Source organism: Mobula hypostoma, chromosome 9 (genome assembly GCF_963921235.1).
Source record: "Mobula hypostoma chromosome 9, sMobHyp1.1, whole genome shotgun sequence".
Classification (NCBI taxonomy): domain Eukaryota; kingdom Metazoa; phylum Chordata; class Chondrichthyes; order Myliobatiformes; family Myliobatidae; genus Mobula; species Mobula hypostoma.
The window spans coordinates 88,092,340-88,113,209 of NC_086105.1; the positions used below are offsets into that span (position 1 = coordinate 88,092,340).

General features: G+C 42.5%; 2 protein-coding genes across 9 annotated transcripts in view; one reads left to right on the plus strand and one right to left on the minus strand.

Annotated features, from left to right (window-relative positions):
- The window catches only part of iqce (IQ motif containing E), a 121,588-nt gene extending 108,580 nt beyond the window's left edge, over nt 1–13,008 (minus strand). For 4 of the 6 annotated variants that reach the window (XM_063058630.1, XM_063058628.1, XM_063058633.1 and 1 more), the window contains exons 1-4: nt 12,891–13,008; nt 11,792–11,839; nt 9,827–9,869; nt 8,915–9,061 (exon numbers count right to left, since the gene is read on the minus strand). In XM_063058630.1, the coding sequence (XP_062914700.1) occupies nt 8,915–9,061; nt 9,827–9,869; nt 11,792–11,839; nt 12,891–12,926 (274 nt within the window). In that variant the 5' untranslated portion in view covers nt 12,927–13,008. Of the gene's footprint in view, nt 1–8,914; nt 9,062–9,826; nt 9,870–11,791; nt 11,840–11,909; nt 12,035–12,824 lie in introns of those variants that run through there. The other 2 variants (XM_063058631.1, XM_063058632.1) reach the window with 2 other exon arrangements.
- The window catches only part of snx8a (sorting nexin 8a), a 100,807-nt gene that overhangs the window by 5,106 nt on the left and 74,831 nt on the right, over nt 1–20,870 (plus strand). For 2 of the 3 annotated variants that reach the window (XM_063058635.1, XM_063058638.1), the window contains exon 3: nt 819–922. In XM_063058635.1, coding sequence (XP_062914705.1) covers nt 892–922 — 31 coding nt within the window. In that variant the 5' untranslated portion in view covers nt 819–891. Of the gene's footprint in view, nt 1–816; nt 923–20,870 lie in introns of those variants that run through there. The other variant, XM_063058636.1, reaches the window with a different exon arrangement.

Genomic DNA, 20,870 nt, shown 5'->3' on the forward strand with positions numbered 1-20,870 from the left:
TTGGACAGCATCCTCTTTTCAGACACCACCATCAGAGATGGTCTCTGTATAAACAGAGGCAGATAGTACAAGAGCAAAGAATACTTGATAAACCTTCATAAAACATTGGTCCTGGGTTTCACAGTAGGAAAGAGAATTTTATAAAAATAAATCCAGGGATGAGGGACACAATTCTGTGAACAGCCTGGAGAAGCTGGGTTCTTTTTCTTGGAACAGTAGAGATTGCAAGGGATCTGATAGATGTATCTAAAATAATGAAGGATACAGCCAGGGAGGTGTTCCCATTGGCAAGAGGCTAAGAACCCAAGGGACATTGAAAGAAATTAACTGTCTATGAGGAAACCTTCATGTTTGACAAGATGAATGATTAGAGTCTGGAATGATTCAATTGTGGTATTCAGAATAAAACCAGATAACTATATGAAAGGAAAGCATTTACAGGGCAATGGTGAAAAGGGCAGAGGGACTCAATTAGCCAAAAGGTCTACTTCCATCTTGAGATCTTTAGCCATTTTTTTCTTTAAGTACAGTTGTCTTCAGAGCATGGGCTATTCATTCAGAGCCAAGGTCTAAAGGCATTACTCCAGGATTTTCTGAAAATATATTAAAACTAACTAGAAACATCTGTTTTTCAAAGTGCAAAAATTCCATAATCCCCAAGTCTGAAAGCTGGACTCTTAGCTCCCTGTCTATTCTTGGCTGTAATTTTTTTCCAAGAATTAGTGTACGTAGGAGTTTCCCAAGTTCAAAGTTTAAATGTTCAAAGTAGATTTATTATCAAAGTACATATATGTTACTTGAAATTCATTTTCTTGCAGGCATTTGTAGAAAAAAATACAATGGAATTTACGAAAAACTATACATAAAGAGACAAAGACCGACAAACAACCAATGTGCAAAAGAATACAAACTACAGATAAAGGTAACACTGAGAACATGAGTTGTATAGAGTCCTTGAAAGTAAATCTGCAGGTCATAGTATCAGTTCAGAGCAGTGAAGAATGTAGTTATCCATGCCCATTCAGGAGCCTATGGTTGTAGAGTAGTAACTGTTCCTGAAGATGGTGATGCAGGACCTAAGGCTTCTGTACCTTCTGCCCAATGATAGTAGCAAGAGAGAGCATGGTAGGGGTCTTTGATGGTGTATTCAGCTTTCTTGCACCTGTGTTCCATGTAAATATACTCAATGGTGGGGGAGGTTTTGCCTTGAACTGGGCTGTATCCACCACTTTCTGTAACCTTTGTGATAATACTATGTGCTAGTTCCAGTGATAAAGTTTAAGGGAATTGGGGGATTTTCAAATACCTGTAAATAATGGGTTAAGTACCGACTATGTCTGTGACTGCAGTGTGTTTGAATAATGTCTCACAGCTGCTTCTTTGGAGCAAGATAAGGGTTAAAGTTCACACAGATCCACATAAGATGTCTCCTGATTTTTCACACCTTTTGGTTTCGACAAAAGGCAGTACCTGATGGAAATTAGACAGAACAGGACATTCTTAATTAAAGCATAAAATGGTAGATGTTCTTACCTTTGTAATTAAGTTTTGGCTCCAACAAACCAGGTAGGACATTTCTTTCTTTAATTAAAGTGGCTGGTGTATCTATCAAACTGATTGTTCTTTTGTATCAATAGTCCATTGACTTGGCGGAATGGTTATCAAACTGATTGTCCTTTTATATCGGTGGCCTTATAGCTTCTAACAATTCTGACATCAGGCAGTGAAATTGTTGAACTGCCAGAGGGATGAGAATGCTTCTCCCCTGATGTCGGGACCAAGTTCACTCGCCGGCTGAGCTCAAAGAAATAAACTGGTGAAAAGATAATTAACGATCTTTTTGTGCTGTCATTATTTGATCTGGCAAATTTACGTTTATATTTGGTGCCGTGACTCAGATCCCAACATAGGGAACATCTCTCTGGGCTGAGTAAGTGACAGGGGGCTTGAATCAAACACAATTGAGTGGCAGGGCGCCCCGAGGTAATTTACCTCTGGCTACTCCTTGTGTCCGACTGAGCATTTTTGCCCCTCGCCCATTGAGACCGGTACCTTGACGGGATCAGACAACCCGTTTGGATACAGGATTTAAGGTAAGCAGTTGTAACTTTTACATTGCTGCAGGTGACAGGATATGGCCGGATGAAATTTGAAAATGATACAAGACTGGCAGCCCGATAAAATTCTCATCTTGGCAGCAGAAATATGGCCGGTTGAAATTTAATGAGACAAGTTCAGGATAAAGGAGGAAAGGGCTCCAGAGTATATGAGAGTTGGTTTTTTTTGCGAGTATTAACAGAAAATAGGCTAGCAGTTTTTGTGAGAATTAAAGGCTGCGGGTGACATTGGGTATTCTGTATTGTTTTAAGGAAAGAGTCGGGACTGGGGACCCCGGTCAGGATAGGCGGCCACCGCTACCTGACGGATTTGACCGTATCAGCTGCCTCCTGATAATATAGCCGGTTGAAATTGATTAAGGGGGAGGCAGGCCGGCTAAATTTCTCACCCAGTGGCATAAACAGTGACTGTTTTTTGGCTTGTGCCAAGGGCCCTTGTGTTGTGTATTTTGTGCCTATAAGCTGTTTGCCTTGTTGGTTTGTCTGTGTTCATGTATTTGTGATTTTAGCTACTTGCTTTGCTTTATACAGCACTTTGGCCAACGTGGGTTGATTTTAAATGTGCTGTATAAATAAACTTAATTTGACTTGACTTGATAAATAACAATAACTGGTTATATAATAACAGCAATAATGGGACAGGCCCTTGATACAGCTGGAAAGGGAACTCCCCTCCAAAGTATGTGTGAGCAAATATCAGATAAGGAAAAGGATCTTCTGATGTTAAGTGCTGCAGTAACTAAGTGATTGGGAAACGATATATGGCCCCCAGGTGGAACTTGGGATATAACTTCTTGCAAACAAGCAGTGAATTTAATTTGGAAAAAGAATTGCCCTAAAAAGTGGAAATTAAAGGATGGAAAGATAGAGCTGATACGAAGTGGAATAATACCTTACTGGCCAGCTGGAGGAATAATGCATGTGATAAAGGGATAGAGGTATGTACGGTAGAAGGGACTCCCAAGAGTTGGGAGACACTGAAACCAGAGTGTGAATGGGTAGATGGGCGACGAAAGAGAGAGCAGGAATGGCAGCGTAAGCAGGCAAAGGCTGATATGGACAGACAGAAAGGATTAGAATGACAGTGCTGTGGGAAAACTCTGAGGCCTGATCGGGATCCCAAACCCATGTCTGGCATGCTGACTCTTTTTGACGATTCAGAAGATACTGATAGGGATGAGGAGTGGGGATGTTACCCTAGGCTGCCACCACCCCACTTACCCCTCTCACAACCAACTGCACCACCCCCGCAACCATACCAGGCCCCTGAAGGATCAAATGTGGCAGAGCAAGTAAAGATAAATCCCAGAAAACAAACCCGGAGGGGATCCTGGCCAGGAGATTCTGGAGAGGGGCAGTCTAAACTTTGTGATAAGCTTGGCGGAATCCAACTGAATCCCCAACAGCAATGCCCTGTTAGGCAGTTGCCCAGACCCCAAGCAGGTGAGGGGGGCAACCAACCACCAACAATTGAAGTATACGTCCCATGGAAGCCTCAGGAAATGATAATGATCATGAATCAGGCCCCAGACAGAAAAGAAAAACCAACACAGTTTGCTCAGTAGGTCTGCAGTACTATACAAATGTATAATGCGACCCTGCAAAATTTATTGGGTCTCTGCTGCATGATGAGAGGCGGAAATGGAAGGCAGAATCAAGATACCAAATCTATCAGGAGTTACAGGTGGGAATCCGTAATAAGAATGAACAGATAGACCATATTACAGACAATCAGGAGCAAATTATGGCCTGCAACAGCACTTTCGCAGGAGACCAAGCCTCTAATAATAGGAATCCGTTCCCTCCCCCCCCCAGTTTAATGCCTTACTGCTCCAATGCTCACCAGTTAAGTTAGCCAACATGATTAAAACAAATGATATGGATTGGCCTGACAATGATCAAAATCGAATATGACAAGCTTTGACATATTGTTGGGACCCGGTTTTCAAATCCCGATCAACCCCGGAGGGAACTAGTATTAAAGGAGAAAATGTTTAGCAGGAAGAAGGAAGCGAGCAGGCTACATCTGGGGGATCAGAAACGGGAACCGAAGCAGGAACGCACATATTCACGTCCCCAGCCACTGGGGTGTAATCTAGCAGAATGAAACTTGCTCTGTCCGTTGGAGGTCGAGATTCTATGCAGAGACAAGGGTGTCACCCTGGGACTAGCCAACAACCGACAGCTTCCCCAGTTACCAAACTCCACCCCAGTGGTGGGACCTTAATTTGGACTCCACTTTGTTTGAACCCCCTCTGCCAGAGGCAGACCTTCATGTGACTCTGTGCTATGATCCTACAGGGTGCTCAACTGAGGAAAGCCAGTATTATGCACCCCTCGAGGGACACAAGTTCCCAATCACGATGATTGGAGAGGTTAAAGGAAGAGAAGTAAGTGGAACTGGCCGAAGTTCCGGATTTCCTTTGGAGACAGACAGGACTGAGGGTTCCCCATACCACCGTTAGGCATTGCCCTGGGTTCAAGCCAAAGAGCCTGGGTTCCTTGCCTACACCCTGACGAAACAAGCCTCCCGCACCGAAAGAGACTGGCAAGACTTGGCCGTGGGCCAACTCCGATACTGGAAGGAGTCAAAGGTGAAAATGGTAAGACACTCTTAATATTGACCGAACCCAAGTCGTTGTACGTCTCTGGGAAATTCCAGGCCATGAAGCCGGCTGCACCAACTGCTCCCCCCCCACCATCCGGATCACCGTGAAAGAAGCACAGACTCTCCCATCCCTTCCGCAACACCCCCTCAAGCCCGAGGTGACGTTTTATGAGGATGGAAGCTCTTTTGTGAATCCAGCAGGGAAACAATGCGATAATGTCAGACAGTGAAGCAATTGTGCAGGCCTCTTTTGAAACAGCTGTCTCTGCCCAGAAAGCTGAGCTGTTTGCTCTGACTCATGCCTGTATCCTAGCAACAGACTAAAGTGCGAACTTACAGACTCCCGTTATGCACAGACTACGGAATTTAGGGGATTTCCTGACTTCTTTTGGCTACCCCATTATAATACTACCTTTGTAAACAACTTACTTACCGCTCTACAGCTACCTTGAGTTTTGGCTATTATCGAATGTGCAGCCCATACTGGGGAATCTGATGAGATATCTAAGGGCAATGCTAGGGCTGATGCAGCAGCTAAACAGACAGCCTTGAATCCCACACTTTTAGTCCCCTTGGGAACTCAGCAAGCGCCTATTAGACAAAATCTAAGGACAGGTGTGCCAGACATGGGAGAAATATGTAACTAACAGGGGGACGCCCCTGAAGGAGAGCACAAACTACAGTACCAAATGGGTTGCCACCTTGAACCTCAGACCAGTTTATGGGTGACCCCTGCGGGACAGGTTTGTGTTCCCTCTGTGTTCTTATCTATCTTGATAGATTATGTAAATAACTGTATACACTTGGGCAAGGAGGGAATGGTTAATATCTTGGTGGCGCCCTGATTTCCAGCAAGGAGCTGAAAAGTGAGCCACAGCATGTAAAAAAAAACAAATGCTGGAAAGGGAATGCCTTGTGTTTCCGGAGCTACCCCCTTGCCTGGTGGACCTTTATCTTGTTTACAACTTGATTTTACAGAACTACTAAGTGTACATTGTTGTAAATATTGCTTGGTAATAGTAGATGTACTTTGCAGATAGATAGAGGCTATACCCACTACTGATAATACTGTTGTAAAAATATTAAGAGAAGTGGTTCCCCATTATGGATTACCTGAATCAATAAGCTCAGACAATAAACCTCATTTTATTGCTAAGATAGATGAGAAAATCTGTAAAGAACTGGCAATAAAACAACAATTTCACTGTGCTCACCATCCAAGAGCAGCTGGTATGGTGGAACAAGCAAATGGAACCTTAAGGTATAAGCTAACTAAACTTATGCAAGAAACTGGGCTAACCTGGCTTAAGGTTTTATCTCTGGCATTGTTCCACATGAGAATTACACCCTCGACTAGAACTGGATTATCCCCAGCAGAAATCATCTATGGAAAGCCCATGCGAACCCCATGGGGGACGGAACTGGCCCGACCTCCCCTTCCTGAAAGGATGGACATGCATACCTTAGGGGAGGAGGTGGGAAAATATTTATGCAAGTTAACTAACTCTCCAAAGCTTGCATTCACAGGTGTCATCCAGTTGAGAGGATGACACCCAGCCTAAGAGTGACTACCTCACCATCGAGCCCGGAAATTTTGCCCTGATTAAGAACTGGGATCATAAGAAGTTGGAACTGAGGTGGAAAGGACCGTACCAAGTGCTACTGACAACACCTACTGCAGTGAAGGTGGAAGGGCAGCTCTGGTGGATACATCGAACGCACTGTAAACACGTTACTGGCAGAACTGATATGGACTGAAAAATGTATTGGTTAATGATGATTTTAATCATTATTGGATTTTAATGACCCTAAGGGGACCTGCCCCTGTTTCAGGGGCCCCCTCATTAACACTTTTCTGTCCCTCTGCCATACCTACGCTAAGCAAGTAGAACGGGAGCATGTTGGGTATGTTTTGTATCATGTTGTAGAAGTGACAATCTGTTCTGAAGAGTTATCATGTAATGATAAAAAGGACGGAATGATAAAGTTTAAGGGAATTGGGGGATTCTCAGATTCCTGTAAATAATGGGTTAAGTACCGACTATGTCTGTGACTGCAGTGTGTTTGAATAATGTCTCACAGCTGCTTCTTTGGAACAAGATAAGGGTTAAAGTTCACACAGATCCACATAAGATGGCTCCTGATTTTTCACACCTTTTGATTTCGACAGAAGGCAGTACCTGATGGAAATTAGACAGGACAGGACATTCTTAATTAAAGCATAAATTGGTGGATGTTCTTATCTTTGTAATTAAGTTTTCGCTCCAATAAACCAGGTAAGACATTCCTTTCTTTAATTAAAGTGGCTGGAGTGTCTATCAAACTGATTGTTCTTATGTATCAATAGTCCATTGACTTGGCTGGAATGGTTTTCAAACTGATTGTTCTTTTGTATCGGTGGCCTTATAGCTTCTAACAATTCTGACATCAGGCAGTGAACTTGTTGAACCGCCGGAGGGATGAGAACTCTTCTCCCCTGATGTCGGGACCAAGTTCACTCGCCGGCTGAGCTCAAAGAAATAAACTGGTGAAAAGATAAGTAACGATCTTTTTGTGCTGTCATTATTTGATCCGGCAAATTTACATTTACACTAGGACAGATCCTCTGATGTGATAACACCACAGAATTTAAAGATAATGACCCTCTCCACCTTCATACTCCTAATGAGGACTGCCTCATGACCTCTGACTTCTACCTCATGTAGTCGATAATCAGCTCTTTGGTTCTGTTGACACTGAAGAGAGGTTATTGTTGTGGCCATCATTTAACCATACTTTCAATCTCCTTCCTATATGCTGATTCATCACTACCTTTGATTCAGTCACCAACAATGCAAACAAATATTGCATTGTAATCATACTTAGCCACATATTCATAAATATAAAGCAAGTAGAGCAGGGGGCTATGTACACCGCCCTGTTGTGCACCTGTGCTGATGGTGAATATGGAGGAGATGTTGTTGCCAATCCAAATTGGCTGGGGTCCGCTAGTGAGGAAATTCAGGATCCAGTTGCACAAGATGGTACAAAGGACGGGATCTTAGAATTTAATGTTGCATTAATATACCCTTCTCTAACAAGAGTAAAAAGTAAAAACTGGAAGGGAAGCCAGCATAAGGATGCTAATTTAAAGAAGCTTTCTAGCCTGTGGGACTGCACATTATTTTTTGAAAAGAAGATTTTAGTTCCAATGACAGCTAATCCCTCTATTGTACATCAACACACTTGTACCCAGTACATAAGCACTTTCTACAAAACAAAGGCATCATATTGCTTTGTCACAAAATCAACTATCTCCACCAGTAACATCTTATACACTGTCACACTTGTGTCACCAGTACCATGCTCCTGGATCTGGTACTGGATTACAGACTCAGTGCTAGAATTTCAGACAAGCCCAACATTGAGATGAATCTACCAAGTTTTCACTTCTGCTCTTTAGCAGCAGCCAGCTTTCTTCTGCAGCACTCTTGGTCACCAAGCAGGGAGGGGGCTTCTCAGTCAGCAAATTGTGAGATTATAGTATGCAATCAATCGAATTGAGTATTATGTTTTCCTAACAGAGAGTTTATTCGTGGGTGACTTAATCCAGAATGTTAGGGTGAATTCCCTCAAAGGAGGATGTCTGTTCATGAATTTGTTTAACATTGGGAGGCTGATGCATGGGCAGCCATCACACAGTCCTTTGTAGGTCAGCGTCAGTGTCCAGTGGCATGGAATACAAGATGACAGGGGACCCTTCACTGCTGCAGCCTTCTTCCACATTCACTGCCATTGTAATTTATTATCATCTTCCACCAGCTCCACTGTTGAAGTCTTGGTTATATTGCTCTTTGTTTGGAAGCTCTTCTTTGACCTTACTGTCATGGGTGACCCTATCAAGAGATAAGCTCCAGATGCCATTGCTCTCAGGATCTCACAAGTCTCTCCACCATGACAAGGTAACAATCCTCAGAGGTGTATGAGGTTTTATTACTGGACAATCCTTTCAAGAATTGTGGGCTGGCCTAAAGCATTGCTTTTGTTGGCTGGATGTGAAAGATTACACAACCAACATAAGTTACACGAAATAGTTAAATTTCTCTTTACATACAAAGTGCATTATTAAATGGAAAATGGGAAAAGCCAGTTGAAAATGAGAGTGGCAAAGAGTAAGAAAACTGGATGGATCTTTACTATTGGCACTTACCAAACCCCTGTCTGAGTGATGCCACCCACAGCTCCCTGGGCACCTTGACTGACGGGTTTTCAATATGGATGGTTCCTGTGCCCTTCAATGACCTCCAAACTGCTGCCTTTTTTGGATGTAGGTATGTGTTTGAAAGATATGGAGATTCTGAAAGTACAATGAGATAGGATTTGTTCATTATGCAGGAATAAAAGATGTTCTGGGTAGAGGTATGTGGATAAGAAATAAACTTAAGCTTCTCCATCTGCAGATTACATCTGCTAGTCAGTGGTGGTAATCTCATTTGATTCAGGATGACATCAGTAGTTCAAATCTCCAAAAATTTGAACATAATGGTCTAGACTGGCACTCCCTGTGTAGCACTGAGGAAATGTCACCCTGATATTGGTGCCCTCTTTCAGATGGGAAACTCTATCATCTCAATCAAATAGAATTAAATGTTATGAATGAAGAGCAGGGCAGTTTTTTAAATGTTGGTGAAATGTATTTCTTGGTTAACATTACTAAAGGGGGAATACTTAGTAATCATCAGATTGAAGTTCATAGCACTCTGTAAAAATGGACCTCCAACATATCTAGTATACTGATGTGCTGAAAAACACCTTGGAGTTCTCTGAAATTGTAAAAAATTTATTGCCCAAATACCTCTCTGGAGAAATGTTTTACAGAATATCCAGTTTTATTTTCCACTGAAGTCAATAGAAAGCATTGTTGGTTAAATTTCAAAATGAGTTTTGAACCTGATCACATGAGCATCCTTTTGAATCAGTAAGTTAAAAAAAAATCAGTGTTTATCCCCACTCCTCCCTCCCCCACCCCCCAACATCATCACAATTTACAAACAAGCTTAATGATTTAGGCACAATTTGAACATAAACACAGCTGTGTTGCTGAACTCAAAGTATTACTTACTTGAGAGCATGGGTGGTTTATTTGATTTCTTCTTTCTAGATTTCTAAAAGGAAAAATAATTATATCAGTACATTAATCTTTAAATATGACTTTGTTATATGGTTGAGATAGTCAGGAGGCTGTAGATATAACTCCCACACGAAAGGTACAACTGAAGGCTTGGCCTGAGTTTCGGGTGCAGCACTGAAGGAGTATTGTACTGGTGAGTGAGATGTTAACTAACATCCCATCAATTCTCTCAGATACATGCAAAAATCATCTTTTAGCAATATTCAAAGATTGAGACTTTTATCTTGTATTATCCTTGAAATTACAGAACACCAAAAATCAATAAAACTTAGCACCCGATCACTGATCAGCTATCTGTGAGAACTTGTGAGAACTGTGAGAAAAGGTGACTAAATGTAAATTATTTCAGAAAACTGTCTGAAAATTCTCCAGCAGTTGCTGCAGCACATTTACATCCAGCTCCTGAAACCAGCCAACTGCCCTCATTTTCAATGTTGACCACATCATAAATGCATCACCTGATGTGGGGGAAACGCAAGGAGGCTCCATCCTATTCCATCTCACAAACATAGCGAATCTCTGGAACTCTCTGCCTTGGAGGCTGTGCCAGATTACAGGAGTTATTTAAAGAGGAGGCAGATAAACTTTGGAAAGATCTGGCCATTGAGTTATGGAAATTAATACAGAAAAGTAGTTGAGCACAGATCAGCTGTTATCAAACTGAAGGAGAGGCAAGCCTTAACAGGTGGTCTACCCCTAGTCCAATCTCACTTTGAATTTGTGTGTTGGAATGATAAAATTTAAGGGAATGGGGGATTCTCAAGATTCCTGTAAACAATAGATTCAGTACTATGTCTGTGACTGCAGTGTGTTTGAATAATGTCTCACAGCTGCCTTCTTTGGAGAAGATAAGGGTTAAAGCTCGCCCAGATCTACATAGATATCTCTGGGCTTTTCACACCTTTTGATTTTGACAAAAAGCAGTACCTGATGGAAATTAGACAGAACATCCCTTTCTCAATTAAAGCATAAATTTGACGGATGTTCTTATCTTTGTAATTAAGTTGTGGCTCCAGCAAACCAGGTAGGACATTCTTTTCTTTAATTAAGGTGGCTGGAGCGTCTAACAAATTGATTGTACTTTTGTATCAATAGTCCATTGACTTGGCTGGAATAGTTATCAAACTGATTGTTCTTTTGTATTGGTGGCCTTATAACTTCTGACAATTCTGACATCAGGCTGTGAACTTGTAGAACCACCGGGGAGATGAGAAAGGGTCTCTCCCTGATGTCGGATCCGAGTTCACTTGCCCGCTGAGCTCGAAGAAATAAACGGGTGAAAAGATAAGTAATGATCTTTTTGTGCTGTCGTTATTTGATCCCGCAAAGTTACGTTTACAGGAATACCATTAGATTTCATCTTGATCATGTGTTCATGAGACATAAGCACCCCATCTCAGAATCCTGCATTTCAGATTTTATTCTGTATTCGTTGACCTATGAGCACATTACTTATGATTTGTAACTTTGTGAAAACTGTCATCTGCAATAATAAAAGCATCTTCCTTTTGTGGAATTCAAAAACGTGTAAACTTTGCCAGGGTGGGGGATTTCTAGCTGCACTTTGCGTATTCGCAGTTAAACCCCAGAGCTGAGCTATTATGTGTTAGTATTTGTGGTTGCTGTTTAATATTATGTCAGAATTTATTGATGGTCCCCAGGTATGTGGCAATATTTGCAGGCATTTTCAAGAAGTGGTAGTACACTTCTCATAACGTATTTATGAATGATCCCCAGGATGCTGAAGAGTGATTTTTGGGAGTGAGTTAATGTTCATAGCTGATTCCTAGGAGTTTGGCAGCGTCTGTAGACAGTGAAAGGGTGTCAACTTTGGTGATCAAACAGAAGCATAAAGAATGAATGTTATCAAATCATAAAACATGCATACTGTATTACCTTTTCTACCTCAGAATCATATGTAATAATAGACAATCCATCCTCACCCTGAAACAGAAAGGTAATAAACACATCACTGAACTCAGATTTAACTTCATACAATTAAAATATAACTCACTCAGGTCCTCTCATAACACTCCATCACAGCTATTACAATTCCCTTTGAATCAGAGGGTTAATTCCAGTTCTGCAGCAGACAGATTCTTGAAAAGGGAATTGAGGAAAAGCCGAAGAGAAGCACACAGCAGCAACAGTGGCCACAAATTGTCGTGTGGCAGGAATCTGAGGGCCAGTAACAGCCAGAGAACAGTAAGGAGTTGGGTGAGAACAAATCCAAAGGGAAGAAAGGACTGAAATATAAAAGTAAGTATGTGATGCTGGGGTTTTATAAAGCACTGGTGAGGCCTCATTTGGAGTATGGTGAGCAGGTTTGGATCCCTTACCTAAGAAAGGGCACGCTGACATTGGAGAGGATTCACAGGAGGTTCACGAGAATGATTTTGGGAATGAAAGGGTTATTGTATGAGGAACTTTTGATGGCTCTCGGCCTGTACTCTCTGGAATTTACAAGAATGGAGCGGGGGGGGCGGGGAAATCTCATTGAAACCAACTGGATGTTGAAAGGCCTAGGTAGAATGGATGTGGAGAAGATATTTCCTATGGTGGGGAAGTCTAAGGCCAGAGGGTACACTCTCAGAATAGAGGGGCGTCCATTTAGAATGGAGATGAGGAATTTCTTTAGCCGGAGTGTGGTGAATCTGTGGGAATTGTTTCCACAGGCAGCTACGGAGGCCAAGTCATTGGGTATGTTTAAGACGGAGGTTACGGGGAGAAGGCGGGAGATTGGGGTCCAGAGGGAAAATCGAGCAGCCATGATGAAATAGCGGAGCAGATTCGGTCAGCTTAATGACCTAATTCTGTTCCTGTCTCTTATGGTAGGAGAGGGGCAAGGAAAAATTGGGAGAGGTAGCGGGCAGAGCGGAGACAGAAGAGCGGGAAAGCCGGCGGGAGGGAGTGAGGAGAGGGCGCAAACCTGGGCTGGGATGGCGTTTTGCTGCGCTTACAATCCGCCGTTTCCCAGTTCTGCGCCACCTCTTACCCCCACATCCTCCTCGGTTCCGTCACTCAGCGACATCCTTGTCCTCCGAAGCCTCTCGTTCCTCACAACCAGGCCTGTACCCAACTCGGTGTTTGACGTCGGGACTATAGCAACCGGAGGAAGCGCACAGCGCTGGCCGACAGACAACCTTCCCGGAGTTCAGAAGCCTGCGTGACTGCTACTCCTGGAAGGAAGGACGGACGGACTAAATATGAGACTGATAGAGAGATACTTTATTGATCCCAAAGGAAATTACAGTGTCACAGTAGCATCACAAGTGCACAGATATACAAATATTAGAAGAGAAATAAAAAAAATTGCCTTGAAAATTAGATGTACTAGGTCTACAAATCAAAGATTACAAGATTTACAAGTTCATACTAATATGATGATAGAACAAGAATTACTTATTCACATTGTCTAGATAACAGACATCCCACCCTGAAAAAAACTCATTTCAGGGAGGTAGCGCCATCAATTTGCGGGAGACTCCCGGAACTTCGGGGAGAGGTGGGATGTCTGCAATAGAGTAGCTCTTTAGCAGCTAGCCAGCTAGTTTAAATAACGTTAGCTATACTAATGAACGAATGACACCTGTTGAACTCACCTCAACATGTCTTTTATAGTCTTAACCCACCATGGGCAATAGAAAAGTCACTGTTGTAAACAGTGCAGCTAGCAACACTGTCATTATTTTTGACCTCTGTTAGGCAGGGGTACACTTTAGTGTGGTCTGGGGTGACGTACATTTTATATTTTCATTTTTTGAAACACTCTGCCATGGCGTGTGCATGCGCGCCCTCTCTCTCGCGTGCTTTCACTCACTTTCTCTCTCGCGCTCTCTTTCTCACATGCGCGCTCTTGCTCTCTCTCTTTCTCACACTCTCTCGCTCTTGCTCTCTCTCGTGCGCTCTCTCTCATGCTCTCTCTCTTGTTCTCCCTCGCTTGCTCTTGCTCTCTCTCGCACATGTGCTCTCGCTTTCTTTCTCTCTTGCGCGCTCTCATTCTCTCTCGCGCTCTCTCGCACGCGTGCTCTCGCTCTCTCTTACAATCTCTCTCGCTCTCTCTCTCACACTCTCTCTCGTGCGCTCTCTCTCTCTCTTTCTCTCTCACTCACTCTCTCTTTCTCTCTCTCTCTTTCTCTCTCTCTCTCTCTCTCTCTCGCTCTCAAAAAAATTGATTTCCGGGATATTTTATATAATTTGCATGCATCAGGGAGCTACTATTAATATGCCGGAGACTCCCAGAACTTCCAGGAGAGGTGGGATGTCTGAGATAAGAAGTGATGGTGGTATTGCACACTGTGATAGCAAGGTGTGGTAAACAGGTTAATAACAGTCTCACAGGAGGGAGTCATCACTTCCCTGGCTATAGGTTGGCTCATTATAGAGCCTAATGGCCGAGGGTAAGAATGACCTCACATAGCTTTCTTTGGAGCAGTGCAGTTGTCTTAGTCTGTTACTAAAAATGCTCCTCTGTTCAGCCAAGGTGGCATGCAGAGGGTGAGAAACATTGTCCAGAATTGCCAGGATTTTCAGTAGGGTCCTTTGTTCTGCCACAGCCTCCAGTGTGAATAGTTTGACTCCTATAATAGAGCCAGGCTTTCTAATCAGTTTATTGAGACTGTTGACATCACGTGTTGATGCCATTGCCCCAGCACACGACCGCATAGAAAATTGTACTGGCGACAACAGAACATGTGAAGGAGAGGCCCGCATACTCTAAAGGACCTTGGTCTCCTCAGGAAGTAGAGGTAACTCTGGCCCTTCTAGTTCACAGCCTCCATGTTAATGCTCCACTCAAGTTTGTCATCCAGGTGCACCCTACATCCACATCCTCACCATCAACAGGAACAGGGAGCAATGTGGACTCCCTGTGAGTGGTTCAATGTTTGACCTGAAAATATTAATTTCCTCTTTCCACTGATGAGGTGAATCAGAATCAGGTTTAATATCACTAACATATGTCATGAAATTCGTTGTAAAATTCATTCTCTAGAGGATTGAGTCTTTTAAACTATATTTCTCAAATGTAGGGGGAGGCAGTCTGAACACTGTATTTTAAGGTATAATTTGTCAGAACCAGATTTAATATCACTGGCATATGTCTTGCAATTTGTTTTATCTGGGGTAGAGTAATTGGATGTCAGACTGGTCCTTAATATAAGACTATAAGCCATAGGAGCAGAATTAGGCCATTCATACCAAGTCTGCTCTGCCAGTTCATCATGGCTGATCCATTTCCCTCTCAACTCCATTCTCCTGCCTCAGTATTACATCCTTGTTTCTAATTCTAGTCTACTCAAAATGAATGCTAACATCGCATTTGCTTTCCTCGCCACCAACTTGAAGTCGAGCTTGCATACACCACTTGCACTGGCAGCTCATTCCACACACACAACCCTCCAGGTGAAGAGGCGTACCCTCATGTTCCCTTTATCTTTCACCCTTAACCCATGACCTCTATTTGTAGTCCCACCTGGCCTCAGTGGAAAATGCTTGCTTGCATCTACCCTATCTATACCCCTCATACTTAAATATACCCCTATCAAATCTCCCCTCAACCTTCTACACTTCAAGGAATAAAGTCTTAATCTAATCAATCTTTCCTTTCACTCAGGTCCTCCAGACCCAGCAACATTCTTGTAAATTTTCTCTGTACTCTTTCCTGAACACAATACTCCAGATTTGGCCTGACCAACATCTTACATAATTTCAACATAACATCTAATCTCCAGTGCTCAGTACTTTGATTTATGAAAGCCAAAATGGCAAAAGCTTGCTTTACGATGCTACCTACCCTATTTAGGACTTTCAATGAATTATGGACCTGTAGTTCCAGATCCCTCTGTTCCACCGCACTTCTCTGTGCCCTACTGCTCAGGGTGGAAGACCTGTCCTACCAAAGTGCAACTCCTTGCACTTGTCCACTTTGAATGCCATTTTCCAGCTGGTTCAGATCCTGCTGCAAGCTCTGATAGTCTTCCTTGCTGTCCACTACACCCCCAATCTTGGTGTTATCCGTAAAGTTGCCAATCCAGTTAACTATATTACCATTTAGATCATTGATATAGATGACAAATAACAATAGACCCAGCACCGATCCCTACAGTACTCCACAAGTCACAGACCTCTAGTCAGAGAGGCAACCATCTATACCACTCTCTGGCTGGTCCTACAAACTCAATGTCTAATCTAATTTACTACCTCATCTTGAATGCTGAGCCACTGAAACTTCTTGACCAACCTCCCATGCAGGACCCTCTCATATGCCTTGCTTAAGTTCATGTATACAACATCCACTGTCTTGTCTTCATTAACTTTCAAAATCAGGTTTATTATCACCAGCATGTGACGTGAAATTTGTTAACTTAGCAGCAGCAGTTCAACGCAATACATAATATAAAAAAAAACAATAATAATAAGTAAATAAGTTAATCAATAACAGTATACAGTAACTTCCTCAAAATACTCTATAAGATTAGTTAGACACGACTTAATAAGCCCTAATTTTAGGGCACAGCTGGTCTGTAAGCTCTGATTTAAAAAATTCAGGCTGTAAAGCTCCATTTGAGTTATAACTCCATGATTATGTTGTCTAATTGCTGTGGTTGAGGTCAAGTGAAGAGTACTCATTAAGATCAAACTTAAAACAATGACCAAAGTTGAGAAAATATGAAATGAGTCATAAAGTGCTGCCAAGAAATGAAAAGCCCAACTGCAATCCAGTAGTCTTATCAAAGCTCGGAGAAAAGCTGTAGTGTCAGGCAGAAGAATTTAACCATAAACTTGCTGAGTCATGGCAAAGTGAACACTGAGCCAGTAATTGATTTAACTAATCAAAAGCTAAGGGAACTGTGTGTGGTAAACCATGTATATATGTTGTAACTCGGTTACCTGTCTGGACACACCCCTCTGCTGACTGCCCCTGTGGCTCCTCCCACAGAATCCTGTATAAAGGTGTTCGCCTTGCCCCTCCCCCTCAGTCCGGGGGCAGACACTCACTGTGGAGGTCGTATTGTACAGCGAATAAAAGCCTTTCAGTATTTTACCAAACCTCAGTCTTTTGGAGTAATTGAAGGTGCTTCATTGTGTGGTGAAGAAAGTAAAATGCCTAGTGAATGAATCTCTTTGTTACCTGAGCGAGTGGTCTTTGAATGTATTCCTATCGATATACATGTCCTTGACTGTCTGAAGTTACAAGACAGTCTGAAACAGATTTGCTTCGTGCAGCAGCTACCTTTAGTGGGCAGGTCTGACAACCCAGTTGGCGGTGTTAACACTTGTTACTGTCCACACTTATGTTGGAATGCAGCTAACACTCTCTGGTCCTCAGAAACAGCGAAACCTTGGGAATGCCAGAGAACTGCAAAATGGATATAAAACTGACTCAACAGAGACACCTGGTGGCTTAAGTGGTGATGGCAGTGATGAGGTAATTGGTCTGACAGCCAAGTCACAACTTTCCCCAATGAAAACTAAGGGAATGAAAGCATGCAAGAATGAAAATGGAAATTATGTAAGAAGACAGGTGGCTTACCATCAAATACCAGAAACAGGAAAAAATGACAAATTGGGCTATTTGTTCAAATAAATTTCACATCCCAAAAGAGGAAGCATAAAGACTTGGACTGAATTTCAACGAGTTAAGAACATGTACAAATTGCATTCAAATTTTAGCTACCATGGTGTCTTCTCAACAAATAAGACAGTTGGCACATTGTGATGAAGATGGTAAAGGAGAGGATAAACAGAATGTACCAGGTGGTTGGAATGTAATTAAGTAGTGGTTGGAATGACAATCCCCAACACAGATTGATTGGAGAAAAGTGGTTGATTACAAACAAAAGACTTCAGGATGTTTCTCAACGTGAATATGAATTCTGAATATGTTCTCTGCCCAATGAAGCAGTGGAGGCTACCTCTGTAAATATATTTAAGACAAGGTTGGATAGATCTTTGCATAGTTGGGGAATTAAGGGTTATGAGGAAAAGGCAGGTAGGTGGAGTTGAGTCCATGGCCAGATCAGCCATGATCTTATTGAATGACAGAGCAGGCTCAATGGGCCAGATGGCCTACTCCTGCTCCTATTTCTTATGAAGACCGCTATTGGACAGTTTGGATCAGCTGCTCAGGAGTTAAAGCAATAACTGAAGATAATATGGAAGAATCCACAATGGCTTTCTCAATCGACCCTCATGGATGTTTTGAAACCAGATGTTGCCAAAATGGTAAAACTAATAAAAGCAAATTGGAATTGAAGCTTTGTTTCTTACAGTGATCTGATGCAAACTGCCAAACAAGTGGAGTGAGATATCAAAGTCTGAACAAGATCAGTACTGTCTACACCTGTTAACCAACAGAACAAGTGGAACTGGAATTCACAGCAATATGTTAATTTACTAGTTGGAAATGAATGTGATATACTTTGTTTCTCTATTATCTAACCTTCAAGAAACACAAAGCAAAATTGGACAAGGCACAATTGCAACACAAGGAGGTGATTTACTTGAGACAGAAAATTTCCCAAGGCAAACAAGAAATCACACAAGATCATGCAAAGGCAGTTACATCAGCAAAACCACCTTAAACAGTCCAGCAACTTTGATTATTTTGGGGTTTATGTGACTACAATAGAGCATGGGCTGATTCATATGCTAAAATTTCTCAACTCATCACTAGTCTGCTGAAAGGCAGCAATCACTCCGACGACCCTGTGACTCTTAATGAAGAGCAGATGGAAGTTTAACAAGCTTTAAAATTGATATTAAGTACTGCTCCTGCACTGGGAATCCGTGATAGGGGAAAACCAGTCTATTTCATAGCCGTAGAGGTGTGTGTGTTGGAGGCCCTGCTAACTGGGCTTATTGAGGCATAGAAAGGAGGAGGAATTATGTATCCCTGTCTGGCTGAGTGTAGACGTCAACCATTTTAGCAAGCTTCCTATAGTCCTTCGCAGATGCATTAGTGGGGGCTATGTTAGATTAGATTAGATTATGAGGACACTCAGTCCTCGTTTATTGTCATTTAGAAATGCATGCATTAAAAAATAATACAATGTTCCTCCAGAATGATATCACAGAAACACAGGACAAACCAAGACTAAAACTGACAAAACCACATAATTATAACATATAGCTACAACAGTGCAAAGCAATACCGTAATTTGATAAAGAGCAGACCATGGGCATGGTAAAAAAAAGTCTCAAGTCCCGATAGCCTCATCATCTCAAGCAGACGGTAGAAGGGAGAAACACTCCCTGCCATGAACCTCCAAGCACCTCAAACTTGCCGATGCAGCACCATTGGAAGCACCTGACCGCAGCGGACTCTGAGTCCGTCCGAAAACTTCAAGCTTCTGACCAGCCCTCTGACACCGAGCACCGAGCATCATCTCTGCCGAACGCTTTGACTCCGCCCAGCTGCCGAGCAACAAGCAAAGCCAAGGACTCGGGGCCTTCCCCTCCAGAGATTCTGGATCACACAGTAGCAGCAGCAGTGAAGCAGGCATTTCAGAAGTTTCACCAGATGTTCCTACATGCTCTCACGTCTGTCTCCATCAAATCAGGATTGTGCATGGCACCCTACTTGACAGATAACAGACATCACCACCGGAGTGGCCACTGCAGGCTGCGTTGCACTGCCATCTATGTGAACGATCAGGCATTTGCTGCATAAAGAGTTCTTTAAAAATAAAACAAGGATGGTGGATTTCCCAGGCGCGACAGCATGTGGCCTATTAGTTCTGAAGGCCTGCATCCCCCAGGCCAGGCAAGGAGAGCAACTGTTTGGCGCACTCAGACTCTGACAGTTCAGAAGTCTGTAATAGATGAGTTTTCAGCATGTGATACTCTTCATGCTCAGGTGGATGTTCAAGCCAGACTCACCAGTCTAGTTCCTGTGGAAGTTCTGAGCAACACTACCACATAGTAATAATCTGTTGTCATCTGCGGAGACTTTTCGCAGCGCAAATCAGGCCTCGGCTTCTACAAGTAAAACAGCACAGCTGTTTAATGTTTAAGGGAAACCATGATGACTCCTTTATTGTCAGCCAAACATAAAGTGTGGTAAAAAGAATTCACATCACTATGTCATCACATCAGACCAGCCTCTTAAAGTGGACCCCATCTCAATGTCAATGGTTGTGCATATGGTTCCACCCATTACATTACTCAACAATTACCACTGCATTTACTTCTGCCCCGACACTCATGAACTTCTGGGACACTACTAGTATCTTCCAAAAAGAAGACTAATGTACAATACTTATTCAGTTCATCCACCATTTCCTTGTCCCCCTTTACTAACCTCTCCAGTGCCATTTTCTAGCAGTCCAACATCTACTCTCATCTCTTTTTTATTCTTAATATATCTGAAGAAACTTTTGGTATCTTTTTTTTTATTGGCTAGCTTACCTACAAATCAGAGGTAGAAAGATTCTTGACAAGAAAAGGTTATTATGGTAGAAGGAAATTTGGAATAGAGGTGACAATCAAATCTCTATCAAATCTCCCCTTGTTCTCTTATGCTCCAGGGAATGAAGTCCTAACCTGTTCAAACTTTCCATATAGCTCAGCTTCTCAAGTCCAGGCAACATCCTTGTAAATTTTCTCTGTACTCTTTAAATCTTATTGATATTTTTCCTGTAGGTAGGTGACAAGAACTGCACACAATACTCCAAATTAGGCCTCACCAATATCTTATACAACTTCACTACAACATCCCAATTCCACTATTCAGTACTTTGATTTATGAAGTCCAATGTACAAAATCACTCTTTATGACCCTGTCTACCTGTGACGCCACCTTTAAGGAATTATGGATCTATATTCCCAGATCCCTCTGTTCTACTGCACTCCTCAGTGTCCTACCATTCACTGTGTAAGTCCTACTCTGGGTTGTCCTCCCAAAGTGCAACACCTCACGGTTGTCTGCACTAAACCCATTTACCAATTTTCAGCCCATTTTTCCAGCTGGTCC